Below are 22,038 nucleotides of genomic sequence, written 5' to 3'. Positions count from 1 at the left end.
CAGCTTCCATCGTTAATAACATTTAAATAATTAGATTTGCCACTGCATATTTTATTTAAAAAAAATTAAAAAATAAAACTTAAACTGGTTGACATTTTGGATGGTTGACTTGGATTTGAAGATAATCATATTATACTTAAAACATATAATTTTCTATTACAAAAATCATACTGTTTTAATTTCTTTTATTTGATTGGCTTGATCTCAAAACTACAAGAGAGATTCAATCCAACGATTATTCTATAGAATTCAATGGGTAATTATTTGATCAAATAGTTTAATTTTTTTAAAAAACTTTTGGTATTCATATTGTTATCATTGTTAGTTATTTATTTGGATTGAACTAATTGGTTAATTTAGTCCATAAAATGATGCGATGACGAAAAAGTATTTTATAAAAATAAATTAATGTCAAATGAGAATGTTTAAATAATAAACATATATGTTTTGGTTGCAAATTTTGAAGTTTTATTCTTATTTTACAGAGCCCCTTATAGAGTTCTTTTTTTCTTCTCTAGGCCTTATAGAGTTATTAATTATTATTCTACTTATATTCAATGTAGCAAATATAAGTCATTTTAAAATTATATTAAACATTTTCTTCCATTTACATTCCTCCGCCTATAATGAGGACTATTGAAATTTATTTAACAAATTAAATAAGCATGGATGGTTTAACTCCTTAATAAAGACATGATGTGCTGGCCACACTTTAAAGGATATCCAAGTGTTGAACAACCATTTGCCATTCAGATTTGGTGAACAGTCTTAGGATAGCGTGAAACACATATTTTATTAATATATAATTATTAATTATTAGTATTTTCGTTCTCCATCTTTATTTGCTGTTCCTTATACCCAAAAAAAAAAAAATTGAACACGCTTAACATGCCACCAGATTTGTAATAATTACTCCTCCGGTCCTTAATATAGGACCCAATTCTTAAGTTAGGTTTGGTCTTTAATATAAGACCTTATTTAATTTTTATTTTGATTCTAAATATAAGACTTCAATCCATTTTATTTTGCATTTTTTTAAAGTAGTATTTGTAACAATAGTAGTTCTAACTAATACACTTGATTATCAAATATTTTAACAAATACAACACATATATATTATAAATAATTAATTTAATTTTTTTAAATTAGTTAACTAATCCTTATAATTAAAACAGGAGTAATAATACAATGATAATTATTGTATGAGTTATGAATTTCAGAGCGGATCACGTCGTTGACCACTTCCACCGCGTCTACCAACCGCGTTTCGCTTCAGGCTTCACATTTCTAGCGGCCAAGGCCACGCGCTGGTTTGGCGCGTTTCCTCTTCCGTGTCCTTTTCGGGATCTGTCTGTTCAACGTAAGTGGAAAGTGAAAGTACAGAAAAAATCGGATAAAATATCGAAAAGGTGTCGCTGCCTTTGCTGAAACCTACCTACTGCCGGGTCTGGGTTTCTTTTGAATATTCAGAATCGATCAGCCCATCACCATGACAACGTTGCTTGCGCAGAAAAATGGAAAAAGAAAAAGGAGGAAAAAAAAACCGTTTTTTGGTTCGTCTTCATCATTGGAGTTATAAAAGGGATAAAATAGTTTAGTCATGATGGAGAGAATGATTTAGCAAGCAATTTCCTACCCACTCCATTACCTGCATTGACTTTTGGACTTAAATTGCTAGGGTTTCAAGCCCCCACTTGGTGATTTTTCTCATTGTAATCGTCTCAATTCTCAAGTAAGACTTTTTTTTGATTCAGTTCTGTACATTGGAACTCAGATTTCTTGTTCATTCTTTTTCAGCTCAACAGCTATTTTTCCCACCCTTTTTTCTTTCCTCTTCATGGCTCTCTGCAGTTTCAAGTTTTTGATTTTCATTCCCCTGCTGGAGAGAATGATTCAAATTAAAATCAACACAAGTTATTGCATAAGGCTTGTTTTAGCTCTTTTTACATTTTGCATTTGTTGATGTCATCGAAGCAAATGACATTTCGGAGTTTCTGTTTATATACTTATCTAATTTTGCTCTTATTGAAGGCTTACGGTGTGTCTATCTTAATGTTCTTTATGTTCAACACTACAACATGATTGGCACTAATCCTTCGCATGCCCAGATACTTATTCGTTCGTTGCATGTGGTGATTCCTTTTTATTCACTTCTACACTATTTGCAGGTTATTGGGATGCTGTGTCCAAGATTATATGGATTTGGCCTGGCTTTTTCGTTTTGCTGTTTCATTCTCACAGCAGCAGCACAAAAGACAGATCCTTCGGAAGGTGAATTTAAAAATTTTACATCGATTGGCTTTTTCTGTTTCACCTTCTTTTCTGTGTCTCTGGTGCTTCATATTGCTCTGTAGACAAGTACTTCATATTGAATCATGATGCTGCATTGTGTCAAAACATCACTCAAAGTAGGAAAATGGCATGACAGTTACCATTTAGAAAATACTAAAATTTCAAAGTTCCCACATAAAGTGTTCTTCATAAACTGTTTGTGTGTGTGTTCCTAATATATGGTTTATGTCTCTCTGCCATTTGTAGTGAATGCACTCGTCCAAATCAAGAAAAGTTTGATTGATCCCAAGAACCATCTGAGGAACTGGAACAAGGGCGACCCATGTAGATCAAACTGGACTGGTGTTTGGTGTTTTGATAAAGCTGGGACTGATGGATACTCCCATGTCCATGAGCTGTATGGCCCTTTCATCTCTCTTTTTCTCCTTTTTTTTTCTGGGAATTTCAATCTGGCAATTTGTATTAGTCAGATATTAGAAAGTTAGTGAGGAAAGGTATAGAACTACAGATATGGTGACAGAGTTCTAATTATTATTCTGCAACTTTACTGAAGTTACTTAATGACTTCGAATTTCTCGGGAAGTCTAGCACATCAGCTGGGTCAGCTATCTCGGCTTTGGATACTGTGAGTGATCTCACTCGATACACTTCTATCTAAGAAATCAAACAGGAGATTGAGGTGATACCTTTCAGCTATTCTAATGTCTTTATTATTTTCTTCGTGAAGGAATTTCATGTGGAATGATCTGACAGGCACCATACCGAAGGAGATAGGAAATATCAAATCATTGAAACTCTTGTAAGATGGCGTAAATTCTTTCTAGAGTTTCTAGAGTTTTTCCCTTTACACAATAAAGTGAGATAATGGAATTGATCCTGAAGAGTTAAGACCTTTATATTATAAGAAGAAATTGTTGTCCTGCTAGACGATGATGATGAAATTTTAATTAAAGATGGTCTTACTTATTTATGTGTCTATTCGTCCTTTAGTTTAACTCTGCTGACTGGTATATTATAAATTAACGTATAATATCACCACGTGACATAAATCTGAAGTTCGGACAAGGTGTCTTGTCTTAGACTACAAACCAATTACTTGTGATAAATTAATTTTGGAATTTTCTGTTGTTCTGCTATCTGTATGAGAGCGTGCGTGTTTGAAGAGAAGCAAAAATGCTAATACTGCAGCACATGAAATTTTATCATCAATCACGCAACAGGGTATTGATTTTCTTCACTCTTCCATGCAGTAATATAAAAATAACTGTTCTTTTTGTGAACTGTCTTTACAGACTCCTGAATGGCAATAAGCTATCGGGTGCTTTGCCAGATGAACTTGGCAATCTCTTAAACTTGAATAGGTTCCAAGTTGACCAGAACCAATTGTCAGGTCCAATACCACAATCGTTTGGCAACATGGTCAATGTTAAACATCTGTGAGTGAATCTCTGAGCTAAATGCATCACTAACTTGGTGTGTAGCTGGATTTCTTATACCTACTTTATCTGCTTTATTTGTATCTTTCCAGCCACTTGAACAACAACTCATTTACTGGTCAAATTCCACGTGAACTTTCAAAGCTAAACAATCTACTGCATTTGTAAGTAGCCAAGGCAGAAGGCTTTTCTTCATCTACATTACCGTTTCAAACCTCTATTAGCAGTATGTTTCTCCATTTTCTAGTTTGTGCACAATTCTTCAGCGTGTTTACTTGGTGAGATGACATTACAGGCTTGTGGACAATAACAACTTCTCTGGCCATCTTCCACCAGAATTTTCCATGTTGCCGGCATTGCGCATACTGTATGCTTCTGTTCCCAGATTGTTTAGATTAAATAGCAGTTACCAGCTATGGTTGTTGACATGTATCTTCTTGATTTCTCTGCCTATTCACTGTCTCTGAGGGCTTCTTTTTCACCCCTCCAATTTTTTCTGTGTTGGAGGATGAGTGAAGAATGCAAATATTATGCTCTTACATGGAATGACAGTCTCATCATGCTTAAAATATGATGTTATGATACATTTTAATTATCTTGATGAATACACATGCACTACAGAAGCATCAATGTCAGGAAATATTGCCACGAGGGACTTTAAGAAATAGCCTAAGAGAATTTATGTATAGGTTCCTCTTGTTTCTGCTCTAGGACGGACTTGGCTTATTACAATATCTGGGAGCATGGCTTGCCATGTTTGTTGTCGCACATACATCGACTTGAAAATGCATCTACTTATACAAATAGAGTTAGATATAGTCTTCTTGTGTAACTTTCATGTCTTGAAGGATTTTTAGCATTGACTGGAAGTAATTTAAATGGCTTGAGGATAACTGCAATTAATCAAAAGTGACAACCATTTCATGAGTTTATACAGGATGTTTTGGAATTATAATGCTCTATCTCTCAAGAAGTTTAAGCAACTAATAATGTAACATTAATTTTCTTCTATAACCTTTCAATTCCCCGGCTGATTTGAGCTGATTTGATTTTTCATGAGCTACTTTTTTTTTTTTTTTTGTTCAACCTAATTGCCAAGTGTATCTCTTGGGTCAGCGTGAATGATTCTGGTGGAGGATTACACTCACAAGGGACCATGGGATAGTGGGTGAAATCTTACCGAAGCTGTTTGTTAGCATTTTTGAGGAGTTGTTAACTTATTTTCAGTTGCACAAGCGAATGAGACATTATCTATAAATATCTCAATTAGGATTTGTTTGTTATTAATTGAATGTTGGCTAGGATCTGGTTGGTTATCTATAAAAAAATACCTCTTGTTCTTTTGAAATTCAAGAGGTTTTTTAATTTTTTTGGTAATTTTCCCTATCTTCTGATTCATTTGATTATCATTTAATGTCTATTTATATTATAAATAAGGCAGCAGCTAGTAAGGATGGGGGTTTGATTTTGGGATTCATTATAATTTGGGAGATTCTCATTGAGCTTTATTAGTTTTATGAGTTTAAGATTCTTGCTAATATTCTAATAAAGGTTATCCTTCATCTTTATTAAATTGCGAAGTTAGAATCTGATTAACTATTTTAATAAAGACTTTCCTTCCTTCTTTGTCTCTGCCCATCTTGGATCCTATCAATTTCATTGAATAGCATTGTCAGTATTATGACCGAAGCATTTCTTTGATTCCTAAAATTCTATGGTCAGCTGCAGAAATATTGTAGAGTGGTTAACATTTTTGTGCCTCAGAAAATCAGGACTTGAACTCAAGACCGCTACCTTACAATTAAATAACTGTCTGGTGGCTTTAATGTTCCATGCTATGAACTTCTATAAACATATTGTTGTTCGTTTATACTTTTACTTTTCCGGCTGGTAGATGCCACCACATGCTAGCTCGCTGTAATGCACGCTTATAAATCTTTACATTTGGAAGAAAAAGTAATGTAGCTTTAGCCATGTCCTCATTTTTTGTATTTTTCTTGTCATCCGTTGCAGCCAAGTGGATAACAATAATTTCGGTGGAACAGAAATTCCTTCAACCTATGCAAACTTTTCCAAGCTAGTAAAACTGTAAGTATTCCTGCTCATAACCCCTTTTCTTTATTTTAGGATGTTATAGATATTAGATAATTTAGTTTTAAACCACCATCCTCCGGCTCTCATCTTATGGCTTTAACCATTAGGGCAGCAGGTTGTTTGACATTATTCCTAAACCTCGTTGATCATGAAGCCAGGAGTTCTATCTATCCTTCTTTTTCGCAAATTTAATTTTCCAATTAAGATAGAAGAGAGTCTCTCTTTACATCCTTCAAGGACAAAAGGGTTTTAAATATCCTTTGGGCTTCAAGTGACTTCTCAAACTTCAAGATTGAGGGTTTCTTTTGAGACAGGATATCCTTAAGCAACGAATGCAGCCAAGGAATTTGCATGCCCTTTGTCCTGGGGATACTGCATTTCCTATACAAACGGTGGCCAGAAAAATACCACAAAAGGACAAGACAATATGTGGGAGTTTTCAATTGTAATTTTGAGAATATAATCAAGACTGATTTGTTTTCCTGAGCTAACACATCCTCTTTGACTTAACAGAAGTCTTAGAAACTGCAGCTTGCAAGGAGCTGTTCCTGATCTGAGTTCGATAAAGGAGCTTACATATTTGTATGTTCAAATGGATTCTGTGGTTTGCTTTTACTTGTGCCTGATGACAGCTCATACCTCTACTTCATTCTCTCTAGACCACCTAGTAACCTGTGTTGGGTTCATGTTTCAGGGATCTTAGCTGGAATCATCTTAGTGGACCCATACCAGCCAAGAAACCTGCAGATAATATGACAACTATGTATGCATTTGGCTGATTTAATTCTTTGTAGTTTGCAGCTTTAATGCTCCGAATTGCCCTATCTACTTTCGGACCATATATTTATCTCATTCTTAATGTATGACCATTTGAGATTGACATCGTAATTTTCTTTTTATTACAGTGACCTATCAAATAACAAGATCAACGGATCTATTGCTGAAAGCTTCAAATTACTTCCTTTGCTTCAAAAATTGTGAGAACGTACTCATAAATCTGTAATTTTTGCAGAAGCATATGATAGATTATGTTGTAATATTTTGGAATATCTTTAATACAACTCCCTTCCAGAAAGAAAAGCCAGCTGCCATCAAGAATATACTTTAGAATGGGCATTACCCTTTTTTTAATTGTTTATTTTTTGAATATGTCAATTGCAGGTCACTAGCGAACAATTCTTTGTCCGGATCCATCCCTGCTAGTATATGGCTGAATATGTCCTTCAGTAGGACTGCTAAGCTCACAATGTAAATTCTGAATCAAAATCAAGTTGTTTATAAATCTTGTAGTAATACTCTGAATCAAGCTAACTCTTCTGAGTTAGTATGGAATGGATTTTAATAATGCTATTTTTAAATTGAATTTTAATGTTTTGCCCAATCTATGCAGTGATCTCCGCAATAACTCATTTTCAGACATTTTAGGCAATTCAAGTCTACCAGCAAATGTCACCTTGAGGTATTCTTATTATTCATGTTCAGTATCACGTGGACATCCATGCATCTGCCATTCTGCATGATATGATTCTCTCTCTATGGTTCTGTTGTTTGATTCATGAGCATAACGTGGTAATCGTACTTATTGCATTTTATCTGGATTTCTGATGTGTATTTGAAATTGGAAATAATGTGTTCTCTTATAAGTGGTTTAAGTAGTTGATGCTTATAAATCAGATCCACTGTAACAATCTACAGTGGAACACAGGAGACTCAATTATCACTAAACCTTAGGACAGTGTCAAGAAAGCTGCAATGCAATGCAATGGTATGCATATGTTTTATCTAATAATGATGTCAAGAAAAGGTGTCCTATTCTCAAGCTTTTGGCATCTTGATAGGTTTCTGTATTCTTTGACCTTCTCATGATATCTGCCCTTGCTTCCTTTAAGGTGCTGATTTGCTGGACATGTAAAGGGATTTTGGGTTATTTGGGGCCAATATATATTGCAAATAGGATGTTTTGTCGTTCAACTAAAGCTGTGCTTGTCTCTTCTAATAATGAATTCTCTTGGGCGGGGCAAAATAGGTGATATCAAAAGGCTTGTAGTTCATTTATGATACTATCTAACATGTTAAAAAAAAAAGGTTGTTTAAGATTGATGGTTATTTGAAAATTATTGGCTCTTGGTATTGTCATTTTCTTATCAGTTTCTTTCCTTTTTCCTTGAAGGCTTGCTGGCAATCCTATCTGCAAGAATTCTAACATTCAAAATATTGGTCAATATTGTGCCTCTGATGGGGTTGAATCTGACGAACCTATGAATTCAACAACTTCCTGCCCTGCTCAAGCTTGTCCAACGGATGATTTCTATGAATATGTCCCAGCTTCTCCTGTTCCCTGCTATTGTGCAGCACCTCTGAGAATTGGATATCGTCTGAAAAGCCCAAGTTTCTCTTACTTCTCTCCTTATAGAACTTATTTTGAGTCGTATCTGACTCAGTCCTTAGATATGGACCTACACCAAGTATGGATAGATTCAATTGCTTGGGAAGCAGGACCTCGTCTCAGGATGTATTTGAAACTTTATCCTAATTACAATGATTCCCACTCTAATAAGTTCAATACAAGTGAGGTCCGGCATCTTCAAGCAAAATTTGGATCATGGAATTTTCCTCGCACTGATTTTTTTGGACCATATGAACTCCTGAACTTCACTCTTCTTGGACCTTATGAACATCGTAAGTTTCTTAATCAGCATAATTTCCTACTTTATGTGATCCTAGACAATGCATTATCCATTTCGGCTAAATTCTTTTAATATCATCTTCATTACTTGCCACCATATGTATGTAGCATTTACCACAAACCTAATGATCTTTACTGCTGGCAAAAGTGCTTGGCAGATTTTTATTCATGATACGAAGAAATTAGCCATTCTCTTCTGGTGTTTTGAACCGCAATCATTTTCACTCTTGGCTCATGCACAAGGAGAAGCCATACGCCTATCTGTAAATTTTGCAGTAATAAATTTTTCAATGCAAAGTAAAAGTATTAATGCGCTTCATTGATGAATCCAAATTATTCTTCCATCAAACTAGAATAATATAGAAGAATAATTTTTATCAACCAAAGATTTGAATGTCAATGAAAGAGCAGGAACCCTTTTTGTCTACCTAGAATTAAAATTGACGTTGATGAATCAAAATGGATACATCTAATACCCGACCAAAATTTTGTTAGATTGAATTGAATTATAGTATGTTTTCCCTATTGAGTTTCTCTAACTTCTCCCATCGTTGCCGTAGTAATTGCTGAGACAGGTAAGAGGAAGATCAGTACAACTGTGTTAGTAGTTGCCATAATTGCAGCTATTGCTTGTGCTACCGCAGTCTCTGCAATTGTCACTCTCGTCCTAGCCAAAAGACATATCAAATACCGTTCCAAACTATCCAGGAACCATATGTGTAAGTATTATATGTGTTTCGAGTGGGTCCTGTGCATTCTCACAGAACCCCTGATAAGTTACACTGCCCAAGGCTTGTAAACTGTTCAGCTCCTTACATTTTTAATACTTTATATTGATAATTTTTGTGGTGAAAAATATCATTTAAAAGATCTAAATCTGATCTCTTTTTGCAGCCTCTAATATTTCCATCAAAATTGATGGCGTGAAAGCATTCACTTTCAAGGAACTGGCTCATGCGACTGATAATTTCAGCAGTTCAGCTATAGTTGGCCAAGGAGGTTATGGGAAGGTGTATAAAGGCATTCTGTCAGATAAAACAGTTGTGGCCATAAAGCGAGTAGATGAAGGTTCTTTACAAGGCCAAAAAGAATTTTTGACTGAGATTGAACTTCTGTCAAGGTTACATCATCGAAATCTAGTCTCATTGGTCGGATACTGCAATGAAGAAGGAGAGCAGGTAAATTCTCAGCTAGTTCCTCCTTATCAACGCTGTCTTGCAATTGGTTCTTTTAAAAAGATTTGATTTTTAGTGAGTGAAGCATTTGTGTACTGTGTGCGTGTGTGGCTGTATAATTGATAATAGTAAAATTAGCTTGAGTAAACATTCTTCTAGCAAACTAGCAATTTGAGTCAAAATTTTTCACATGGTAGAGCCCAATTCCTATTTGTTCTTGAACTCCACATGCAGCCTATCTGTCTCCTTTGGGCTGTTTAAACCCTTTGTTATGTTGGTTCTTTATGTTGATTTGGTTAATCATGTCTATTCTGTTGAGTTTACGTATGAACTGGATTTATCACAAATAAGGCTTCTTGTTATTTAATAAGTGAATTGCATGCTCTTGCTGAGTTCTCTTTAAAGCAGTGACTAGAAAATGAAGTCAGGACAATGAGGACTGTAGTTATTCTAGTTCTGCTATTTTAGCATCTAAAATATTTAGTGTATTTTAGATGTTTGATCATATTAATGAGTCTCATCTACGATTCTGCTGGCTCAGATTCTGGTTTACGAATTCATGCCTAATGGTACCTTGCGGGAGTGGATTTCTGGTATGAAAATATTGAACTTTCAAATTAACATTTACAATGCTCTCAATGTCAAATATAAAATAGGTGTCTCTTTCATTATTTGTTTTGTGCTTCTTTTCTCTTCCTTTTTTATGTATTCAACTCATCTGTTTTACTCTTCAATTGCAAAACATAGGTTTGCAAGAAGTTGTCTTCCCCCCCGCCCCACATCTTTTTTAATTATAAATGATCAATGTTGAAGTAATTAACTATAATAGTTCTATAAATCTACCCTGATGTACATGGCTGTGGTGGGTAATGAGAAGAATAATTTTTTTTCCTGCAGTTGGAAGGAAACAAAATTTGAATATTGTTATAAACTTACATTTGTGTGACAAATCTAGGCATGAGAGAAAGAAGAAAAAAAAACAGGGACTAATTAAATAACATATCTAGAAAAGGAATATGGAAACGGGAAGAAAAGACAGTAAAACTTGAAGTAGAATTGAAGCAGAAGGATAATACACTTAATATGGGCACTCAATCACCATAAATCCTTTATGCCGGTCATCTCAAAGTCAAGTAACAACATGGCACTCTATGATTTTGTAGCTGCAATAAGTCTATTATAACACCGAATGTAAAGTATTGCTTATGTAATGTCATTTCTTGTGATTCCCAATTACCTTCACCATGGAATCTACTGAGCTCTGGTGTTTTTTCTGCTTTAGTAGTATTTATGGGTATTGTTATATGATAGGCAAAAGGAAGGGAAACCTGAACTTTGGTATGAGGTTGAGGGTTGCAATGGGTGCCTCCAAAGGCATACTGTATCTCCACACTGAGGCTAACCCTCCTATCTTCCACCGAGATATAAAAGCTAGCAACATACTTCTGGACCGCACGCTGGTTGCTAAAGTGGCTGACTTTGGACTCTCACGTCTTGCACCAAATATGGATGACGAAGGAAACACGCCTAAATATGTGTCAACAGTTGTGAGAGGAACACCTGTAAGTTTTCTTCAGAAAATTGCAGGAATGACTTAAATTCTACTCCCTCCGTTCCTTATTATAAGAGACAAATAACCGAAGTACGTTGATAAAAAAAACAGTTAAAATTAGTTAAAAACAATTAATGTGTAAAAAGTATAATTTTTTTCCAAAAATGCCCTCATTAATAAGGAGAGAGAGCATGAGAGAGAACAATTAAATTATTAAAAGAAAGAGAAGTGGGAGGGAGAGAGAGTGTGAGTTGGAGATAATAAGTATGGGTAAAATAGTAAATCAACACAAAAAAGTAGAGACAACTTGTAAGTGTCTCTTATATATAGGAACATGCCATAAGCATCAAATGTCTCTTATAATAAGGAACGGAGGGAGTATTATTGAGGGCTGGACAGTAATACATACACATGTATGCACATACCTATGTATGTAATTTGGGAGTTTTGTGCAATTTTTTTTTTTAATTTAAAGGGGCAAGCACTAATGGCCTGATATTACAAATGGGGTTGAACTTACAACCTCTCACTTATGGGGGACTTTGTGCAAAATCGGCAGTGTCATTATGAGATTGTTTCGGCTGGCCAACTCCTTCCCTTAGTTGTTTTTAATGCTTCTACTTGTATGTTTGCAGGGATACCTAGATCCTGAGTACTTTTTGACTCATAAGTTAACGGACAAAAGTGATGTTTATAGCTTGGGAATTGTGTTTCTGGAGCTTCTGACAAGCATGCAACCAATATCTCATGGAAAAAACATTGTTCGTGAGGTACCATGTTTAATAGCACCAGTAGACCTCTGTGTTATTTTTTCTCACTTAATCACAACAATGTTAGAAAAAGGATGGTCAAGTTTTAGATATTTTATTTTTCTTTCTTAAATGGTTTAGTTGGATTTTACACTTTTGCAGTATAAGAAAAATCAACTTCAAGAACATATTGATTAAAAAGAAAATCAAGAACATTGAAACAGTCACTATTGGTTTGATTTGACTTGAACCCATAACTGAGTCAAAAATCAGTTTTGATGTCGAAAAACTGATTTTTAACTTCTTTTTTTTCAGTTTGATTGGATCTAATTTTTTGAAATCGGTCAGTTTGGTTTTGAAACTGACAATGCAGAATGTTTTGTCAGGTTAGTGAAGCTCGTCAGTGTGGCACAATATCGTCCATTATAGATAGCAAAATTGGTTCCTATCCATTAGATTGTGCGGAGAAGTTTCTGAATCTTGCCCTCAGTTGTTGCCATGAGGATCCAGAGGAGAGACCATCCATGGCAGATGTGGTGAGGGAGCTTGAGATTATGCTTTCAATGTTGCCAGATTCTGAAACTGCTTTCCCAGACAATGCTTCTGATTTTCCTATTAAAATGGCTTCATCATCATCAACATCATCAACATCCTACATGGCAAGGGATGGCCAAAACATAACCTCTCCCATGTTGTCAGGAAGCAACCTTGTCAGTGATGTTATTCCCACCATTGCTCCTCGTTAGACATATGATTTTGTCGGAGATCAAAGTTGGAACTAGATCCTCTCACTGCAACAATTCTGCTATCCTCTCCTGTTCAATATTTGGCTCATGCACTTAAATCTAATGGTTGAGAGAACTCAATCCAATAACTATGAGTGCATTGTCACGGACCAAATTTCAGACAGGAGAAGACGGTGAAAGTACATGGTGTCTTGTGATTTTCTGCATAAACAAATAGGAAAAGGTTGTTAGTTGCGGAAAAGCTGAGGTTGGGGTTGTGGTATAGTGGATGAGGCAAGATGTATTATAGAAGATGTAGATAGGAAATTATGTGATCTTAAGGTAAGTTTGTAGGTAGAAATTCTAACTGTGGCAGTTAACAGATCCAGAATTTTGATGTAATTTTACACGTATCAAATAGAAAGCATGGAATCACATGATTTGAGGAGGTGTTTGGATGGAGACCAAATCATGGTTTCAGAAGTGATTTTATGATAAACAAAACAAATATGTGAAAGAGTTTATCTCGATTTGCGGAAAAGTGTTTTTAAAAAGCACTTCTTCTAATTCCCAAACACTCCTCGGAGAAATTTTTTTTTTTAGGTTAATTATGCACTAGATTTTCATCTTCTAAACTTGATTTCATTTAAGCCCCTCTTAAACAACCCCCCCCCCCCAAAAAAAAAGCCCTTACTATAAAATTACTTTGTGATCTCATTTAAGCCATCTCTGTTTTAATATGGTTAAAATATATATATGTAAATAAATAAAAATATTAAAACTAGGTGGTTTGAAGTCAAACTCCCAACACGACCAAAATGATTTCCAGCTCAGCTTGACTAATAGGAGCCAACAAAATTGGATATACTAAGCCAAACAACATGATGTTAGACAACTGGACCCAATTTTATCAATTTATTAATATGATTTATTAGTATTTATCTTAAAACATGGCGATAGAATCTTTTGACTTTTCCCTCTAACGAATAAGTCCAAGATACATTAATTAGATCACAGATGGAGAGGAAACTGTGGAGGGGCTACAAAATTAAGAAAAATCAGATCTCTGTTAATCAGTGGTCCAAAAATGTAACCACCAATTGATTCAAGTGATTTTATTTAAGTATTATTGAATCTTGTATGTAGAGAAAATGATCGCAAGTAGAACTTTACAACCCATTATATGATTTGGTTTAATTCAGATTAATCATATATCACCTAATGTTCTTCTGAAAAAAACAAAAAAGAAGAATGCAAGCAAATTTTAAATTAATTTATGCTAAAGTGTATAATCATCATTATAAAATATTAAATTTACCAAAAAAAATTACATTATTCATTTAGCATTAATAATTTTAAGGAAAATTAGTCAAAGGTCTCTTATTAGAAAATTAATAGTTCAAAGGCATCCAGAATCTATTTAAAAAACTAAGTGCAATCAGCCTCCAGCGAATGCAATTTTTTTTTTAGTTATGTGCAATTTATTTTTAATTACGTGTGAAACAGAAGGTATTTGCACTGAAGATATGTTGTACAAAACTAAAACTAAAGAAGAAATACTCTTGCTCAAAGATTTGGGTGTATCTTCCTACAATTAATTTTTTAATCAGGAATTTGTGTCACCAATTTTCTCCTAATCTTATGCCATCTTAGATGGAACACAAAAAGAAAGTGAAAAGGGACAAAAAATGGGCCAATGAATAGCTTGATACATGGAAATGGAATTCCCAAAGTCATTACATAGATTTCTTCTGTCCAAGGAGAGAGAGCATGAGAGAAAACAATAGTAAATTACTCAAAGAAAGAGAAGTGGGAAGGAGAGAGAGTGTGAGTTGGAGATGATAAATATGGATAAAATAGGAAATCAACACAAAAAAATAGAAACAACTTTTAAGTGTTTCTTATATATAGAAACATGCCATAAGTATCAAATATCTCTTATAATAAGGAACGAAAGGAGTAAATTTTATTCATTAGATGTAAGGAAAGGTACTCTCTACATTTGTGGGACTATACTTCAAAAAGCCCGTCTTACCCTTCAAACAATAGAACTTATATTTTTAGAACAGATTTTTTTTGGGGGGGGGTTCAATGTGGTATTCAGAGACCTCCTAAGTTTCCTAGTTTTTTATGGTAGGTTATTCTAGTAATTTTATCAATACTTACTTCTATTGTTTCTCAATTTTAATCATATAAAACATCATTTGGACTTTGGAGAGTTATTTTCTTTCTTTATTTTTTATGCATATCAAACCATAAATTTTTATTTCAATTTCTTTTATATTTCATTTTTTATTTTTCATTAATCCAGCGACGTGGTTGAACCGATCTAATTATCATACTTTGGGTTCTTATTATAAGATATATTTTTACATGCTTTAAGAAAAAATGTTATAAGGTTAAAGTTATAAAAAGAAAAAAGGAGAATGACAAATAAAGACCATAAAAATTGCAAAATCTCAAGTTAAGATTCGTTACAATATTTAAACAAGTTTTGATAATAATTCACTTGGAAATAACAATATATTTTTATAAAAATATCTAATTCAATTTTCACAGTTTTTTTGGACATTTTTCCTATAAACAGATCTAAAGGCTATAATTTTACCATTATTAATTAAAGGAATGTAAAAAGGAAAATGACAGATAAAAACAGTAAAAATTACAAAATTTCAAATTATGATTGGTTACAACATTTTAACACGTTTTGACAATAATTGAATTGCAAATAACAAGATATTTTTGTGAGAATACCTCATTTAGAATTTTTTAATTTCTATAATTTTTTTAATTATTTCCCCAATGTAAAACTCTGAAGGATAAAAAATGAAAAATCATTAGATACTTTTACATAAAAAAAAATCTTTTAAGATACACTACTAGAGGGAGTATATTACCATGATCTTATTATAAGATATCTTTCTCCTTAATATAATACTCTTTATTTAAAACATTAATTTCTTTAAATGTCTTTTGCTACTAATCAAACAATTTTTTCTAATCAATAAATTTAACTATCTTTAGCTGAATATTTATATGTTATCAACTTTCAAAGAAAGTGTTACCATATAGAATACCAAAAAAAAAAAAAAAGAAAGAAAGAATTATATGGTAGTATCAAACTATCAATTTATGTCAACAAGAATCCCTAAATTTCGAAAAGAATATCCGCCACTACCGTTAATTTCTGTGGGTGCCCACCAGAAGGAGGATGATTCTGCACAGTTTCCTGTTTGTACATTCCCTTTTTTCTTTTCTTTATATTTTGTATATACGCTGCGTCCTAGACGGTGGCCAATAGCTACGAAACCGCTTCCCAATTTCTCTGTCAGTTTGAAACAAAACAACGGGCTGTCTTTTCTCTTTCCTTCTCACTAATCAGCTTCATTTCACATTTGCAATTGCAGCTCCCTTCAAATATCTGTTATACCTTACATCCTTGCGGCGGGTCTTTTCTGTTTAGGTGCGTCTCTTCATTCCCCTCTAGGGTTTTTGCTGATCGTTGTTAGCCTGTGCAATTTGCCCGATCTTTGGGTAATGATCTTTATCTGCAATTACCCTTTTGGAACTGGGTGTTTATTATGGGGCATTATCCTTCAATAACGCAATTATATCTGGTTGTCGTGCTGATCTTTTAATTCCGATTTTGGAGATTGCCCTTGGCTTATAATTGAGTTCCGAAAGTCGCTTTTTTTAAGTATATCTCATGAGGCGAGATTGAGATTCTGAATTTTATGCGAAATTGAGTTTTTAATTTGCTCCTTTTCTCTTTTTTTTTTGTGTGGGGTTTTAGCGGAGTTTCATTGGTCATTCATTGTTAGTTTTAAAAGAATGTCTTTTCTTATGATCAATATACTACATGCTTTGATGTCTTTTGGGAGTGTCAATTGGAAGGCACAGGTAACTATGTCTCGATGCTAATCTTTTTCTCAATTATTTAATTGCAGAAAGTTGACCAAGAGGTCTACACTTTGCTGGAAATATTAACTTGTGATTGCTGTGTCCGGACTGCCCTTTGGATGCATTTTTCTTCTTCTTGAGATTATTGACTACCTCATTGCGCTCATAGCATCATCTTTATGCTATACACTTTGCTGGAAATATTAACTTGTGATTGCTGTGTCTAGACTGCCCTTTGGATGGATTTTTCTTCTTGTTGAGATTGTTGACTATCTCATTGCGCTCATAGCATCTTCTTTATGCTATGAGCTTTTGTCCGGCATCCCTGATTGATCATGGATCACTAGCTTCTAAAGATTTCATTTGGGGCTGTTGACGTAAAGAAAGCCCTGTATCTGTTTACATCTGAAAGAAGAATTTGATTCATATGGCTTGGAATTCAAAGCTGCTGCTATATGTTGGTGTCTTGTTTCTACTGTCCTTCATTCTCTTATTTGGTAATTCAAAAGCCGAAGTTGAACACGAAGTTATACAAAAGATTAGATCTGCTCCACATAAGAATGTAGTAAGCAAGGTTATTGATGGTACTGGTCTAGAGAATTCCCTCGCTCTTGATGAAACCAATAATGTGCTGAGTGATAGGAAAGGTGGAAGCAGTAAAGTTTCTGTTTCAACAGTTGCATTATTCACATTGGCAATGGCGGCTGCAACTGGTCTTGGGGCTGTACCCTTCTTCTTTGTGGAGCTTGATCCACAGTGGGCTGGATTATGCAATGGAATGGCGGCAGGTGTCATGTTGGCTGCAAGTTTTGATCTTGTACAGGAAGGGCAGGATCATGGAGCTGGAAACTGGGTTGTGATTGGGATCCTAGCTGGTGGCATTTTTATTTGGCTATGCAAGAAGGTGAAGTTCTTGCCCATTGTGTTTACCAAATTCATAATTTGTATTGCTTTGAATAAAGTAGTTGAATCAATGCATGTATGCACATATTTTGAAACAGTGGTTCTATTCTGATGCATGAACCTTTTTTCAGTGTTGTTGTGACTGGACATTTTGAAATGCTTCTCAGCTTTTCATAACCTTTGTATGATAATGCCATAAAGGGTGACGTTAGCTTCAAATATATCATTTTAGGGAACACAAGTAGTTATACCGGTAGATCATGTCAGTATTCCTGCATTTTTTTTTTCAAGTGAATGATGACTATATAAAATGTATTTTCCAAAATTTTAAAAAAATTAAAACTGAAAAGAACAGAGTTATTTATCTTTGGCATATCTTTTAGGGGTGAACCAGTCAACTCCAATAATTTTGCGAATTTGGTGATTTGATCATTTGATGAAAGAATTCAATGTCTGTTAATTTCTTGTGTGAATCTTTTCTTTTTCTTATCTTTTGGGATGCACTTAATCATTTAAATCTTGTATCTACATCTATAATTTCATTTTTTCGGTTCATTACATTCTTATTTTGTTCTACATTATCTCCTTGGTTTCAGTATCTTGAGCAATATGGGGAAGTGAGCATGTTGGATATAAAGGGTGCTGATGCAGCCAAAGTGGTTCTAGTTATTGGAATAATGACACTTCATTCTTTCGGAGAGGGTTCTGGGGTGGGCGTCTCCTTTGCTGGCTCAAAAGGTTTCTCTCAAGGTCTGTTGGTTACATTGGCTATTGCTGTACACAACATACCAGAGGGATTAGCTGTGAGCATGGTGCTAGCATCAAGGGGCGTCTCCCCACAGAATGCTATGTTATGGAGTGTGATAACATCTTTACCTCAGGTATTGTTGTTGTTGTTGTTATTAAAAGTTGAATCATCGTGCCTCATAAAGGGATAAAACTTAAGTCAGCCCTATAGAGATATTGGTATGCAACAGAATCAAACTATGACTTGTATAAAGTTGTCAGTTATCATTGCCAAGGTATAATGATGATCTGATCAGATACAATAGCAACTGATAAGATGCAAATTAATGACTCTTTGGCACAACTCAACTATCAAAATTGTTTGTGGACTTAGTTGGGTTTAGCACTGAGGCAGTATTGCCTAACCTGAAAGGATTAGTTTCTCTTTTCAACGTCTTCAATGTTATCTTATCTAATGAAGTCACATCCTGTGTGAGTTCGCCTATACCATGCTGCTTAGACCCATGGGCAGTTAATTTGGAAACACGTATTGATTCTTGATGTGCATGGCAATTTGATCCTGATGGCAATTAATAGTTGTTAAATGGTTGGGTTCTGTAGTAGCATATTAATCATGACCTCATTATAGGTTGATTCAGTGGTGGCTAAGATATTATTGTTAAGGTTGAGCTAGACTGGTAACCACTGACAAGTGGTTATTGAAATTGTAGTTTTTGGCTACGGTCTCTTACCATGTTATGCATGATTTGATGCAGCCAATTGTAGCAGTTCCTTCATTTATGTGTGCTGATGCATTTAGTAAGTTCCTTCCTTTCTGCACGGGATTTGCAGCTGGGTGTATGATCTGGATGGTTGTTGCAGAAGTTCTCCCTGATGCATTCAAGGTGACATACTTTGCATGAGTGTTGGATCTTCTGATCTTTAAAAGTTTCCTTTTTATAACAACTTTGTCTTTATTTTCTCTTTTAATATTCTAATGGACGATAGTAGCATGGTGGCTTTTTGCAACTACGCTTTAAATGCAAGCTTAGGTTTGTCACATGTACTAATTTATTTATTATTATCCTGTCTTCAATCTGAATTATATTAAATATATTCAACATGATTAATATACTATGTGCTACATTTTAATTTAATTTGTGCAAAATTATGGTCGTGCTATGTAACATTTAGGAGACTGGAAGGCTCCCGATTATGTTGAAGACTCTCAAACTTGAATGTTCAAGATGCTCAATAGTTGTGATTAGTGATTTTTGTTAGCTTGTTAACTGGTTTGTATTATGGAGGCTTGGAGTTGCTTCTTTATTGGGAACTTTAGAGGTGATTCAATAGGCAAATGCTTATTGTATAATCCCCCTGCTTCTTGAGGGAACTTTCCTCCTAAGGAATTTTTCCCCTGCGATCCGTATTACACTTCTCATGTTATTTTCTTCCCTCTAACTTTTGTAGAGTCTTATTTTCTTTGTATAATAGTTTTTTGTGCTTTGGATTACAGGAAGCCCCTCCTTCCCAGGTTGCATCAGCAGCAACCCTTTCTGTAGCATTTATGGAAGCTCTCAGTACCTTCTTTCAAAATTTCAGCCACGACTACAAGTGAGTTTATGACAAGGAATAGATTGAATTTATAGCTGTCCACACCACCATTCCGGAGAAGTAACATTTCTGGTTTTTTTTTTCTTTCTCCCCCCTGAAAGTTTAATTTCTTTTGCAGCTCTGAGGATGCTTCTGGCTTCTTTGTTTCATTACTTTTTGGCCTTGGCCCCTTACTCGGAGGCATCATTCTGGTTGCATTTGCTCTTGCCTTTCATCTTCAGCATGCTCTTCTGATGGGCACCGCTTGTGGGATTGCTTTTGTTCTTGGTGCTTGGCGACCAGTACAGCTTCTTTTGTCTTCAAAGTTGGGATTTTTTCCTGTTTTATTCCTCCTTGCAGCAGGGGCTGCTTTCGTCCATGTTTCTAGCTCCAGCGTGTTGAAGGTTGCAGATCGCAAAAAGACCTCAGCTAGTGACTTGCCTGCACTTACTGGGTTCCCAATGAGCGTTCACACCCTTCAATCATTCATTTCATGTGGAACAGTTGCTTTTCATGCTCTGGCTGAAGGACTCGCATTGGGAGTGGCAGCACCAAAAGCATATGGACTTGGCCGTCACATGGTGCTTCCAGTCTCTCTACATGGACTTCCTCGAGGAGCAGCCGTGGCCAGCTGCATCTTTGGTGCTACTGATAGTTGGCATGCTTCCCTTGCAGCAGCCGCCATAATTGGATTTATGGGCCCAACATCAGCAATCGGGGCTATTCTTGCCGGTATAGATTATAGCGGTCTTGACCATGTTATGGTCTTTGCTTGTGGCGGATTAATCCCAGGTTTTGGAAATATGGTTAAGAGAGCACTGAGTTTGGAAAAAAGTAAAAGTACCTGCGGCCTTATTATGGGTATGGGTTTTGCTATTTTATGTCTGACATTCACTAGGTTGGTTTGCTTGCATACACCTTACTGCAATTCTGCACCAGAAGCTGTCAGATAGGATGATTGTGGTGCATCATCTATTGTTAATGTTCTATACAACAGGCGTATAGAACTCTTCGAATTGATCACCCAAGTTCTCAGCCATTAAGTGTGAAGAGATTTGTAGTTGTGTCTAGTTTTATTGACCAACGGAGACTGCAGAGATTGGAATCTGCCATTTATACTGGAGCTGTCCTTTTTGGGGGCTCTAAAGAAGCTAACGGGTAATACTTTTTGGTGTTGAGGCAGGTTTGTTAGGGGTGCTCAAGTTTCCATACAGAACCTGACGTTTGTCGTATTTAGCTTTTACGATGTATATATAGTTTTGAGATTTTATTGATCTGAACCCTAATTTCCTACAATATGATGAACAAAGTAAACTCGGGAAGTCAGCAGATTCTGATTCTTTTTCCCCTCGTTAGACTGGATGGTGTTATACCCGGATAACTAGGGTTTTGAGTGGATTAAATCAATATATTTTTGTATACAGCTATACATTTGACAATATGATAGTAAATAGATTTAAGCGAGATTTATAAAATCTTATAAAATTCTATCATGATATATTAGATTTATTCTTGACGTAATTAAAATTCAGTTTGGTTGGGTTCCCTTATTTTAAATGCACAAGATGATTAAAAATTCATTTGAATTACATGCAATCCCGAAAAAATCAATAATAAGTATTTTTCAAAAAATAATGCGGTACAAAATTGTGTATTGTAATACACACACGTTTGTGTGCATGTGATTTATTATGTGTTAATATATTAACTAGATGTTAAACTCTAAAAAGTGTGTGCGTGCACATGCTAATATATATTAATATATTAACTGGATGTGATTTTTTAATGATATTTTATTTTAATATTATTTAATTCATCCAGAAAAAAGTTCTGCTAGCTACAAAATAAACCCATTCATCCCCGCATCCAGGGCTCGAGGTGAACTACTCACTCTGGCTAGTTCATCTACAAATGATACCCAGAAATGAAAGCCTCTCATAGCCTGACATGTCTCAAGGTACTAATCTTTGATCCTTCTTCACTTTGATATCGATCGGTTGGTCTGCAAATCCTCTTCTCTTCTCTGCCCTCCAAACTCTCCTTCTCTGCCGCAGTAGCTAATGGCTTCTGTTGTTTTGACACACTCTGTGAACCAGTCATCCTCGCCAGGATCACAAACGACATGCCTCCAAGAACATTGTTCATACATCTCAGTACAAACACAGATGATTTGAATGCCAATGGAGGAAGCCCTTTCTCCAACACAA

General features: G+C 35.1%; 2 protein-coding genes across 2 annotated transcripts; both read left to right on the top strand.

Moving 5' to 3' along the window:
* Positions 1-1,636: 1,636 nt before the first annotated feature.
* Positions 1,637-12,873, top strand: LOC114763138 (probable LRR receptor-like serine/threonine-protein kinase At1g06840). The gene is made up of 21 exons (XM_028952747.1): positions 1,637-1,732; positions 2,169-2,271; positions 2,539-2,689; positions 2,846-2,917; positions 3,020-3,091; positions 3,585-3,728; positions 3,821-3,892; positions 4,024-4,095; positions 5,742-5,816; positions 6,336-6,404; positions 6,517-6,585; positions 6,728-6,799; positions 6,984-7,070; positions 7,213-7,281; positions 7,993-8,501; positions 9,069-9,227; positions 9,403-9,686; positions 10,225-10,276; positions 10,995-11,245; positions 11,871-12,005; positions 12,371-12,873. Exons 2-21 carry the CDS (start codon positions 2,178-2,180, stop codon positions 12,728-12,730), a joined length of 2,868 nt encoding a protein of 955 aa, XP_028808580.1. The 5' UTR covers positions 1,637-1,732; positions 2,169-2,177; the 3' UTR covers positions 12,731-12,873.
* A 3,929-nt stretch (positions 12,874-16,802) lies between these two features.
* LOC114763139 (putative zinc transporter At3g08650) lies at positions 16,803-20,814 on the top strand. The gene is made up of 5 exons (XM_028952748.1): positions 16,803-17,513; positions 18,109-18,393; positions 19,015-19,143; positions 19,755-19,852; positions 19,971-20,814. Exons 1-5 carry the CDS (start codon positions 17,037-17,039, stop codon positions 20,782-20,784), a joined length of 1,803 nt encoding a protein of 600 aa, XP_028808581.1. The 5' UTR covers positions 16,803-17,036; the 3' UTR covers positions 20,785-20,814.
* Positions 20,815-22,038: the final 1,224 nt, after the last annotated feature.

The sequence above is a fragment of the Neltuma alba genome, unplaced genomic scaffold (assembly GCF_004799145.2).
Source record: "Neltuma alba isolate B1F8T4 unplaced genomic scaffold, ASM479914v2 tig00011257_pilon, whole genome shotgun sequence".
Taxonomy (NCBI): Eukaryota; Viridiplantae; Streptophyta; class Magnoliopsida; order Fabales; family Fabaceae; genus Neltuma; species Neltuma alba.
This window is presented reverse-complemented; position numbering and strand designations above follow the sequence as displayed.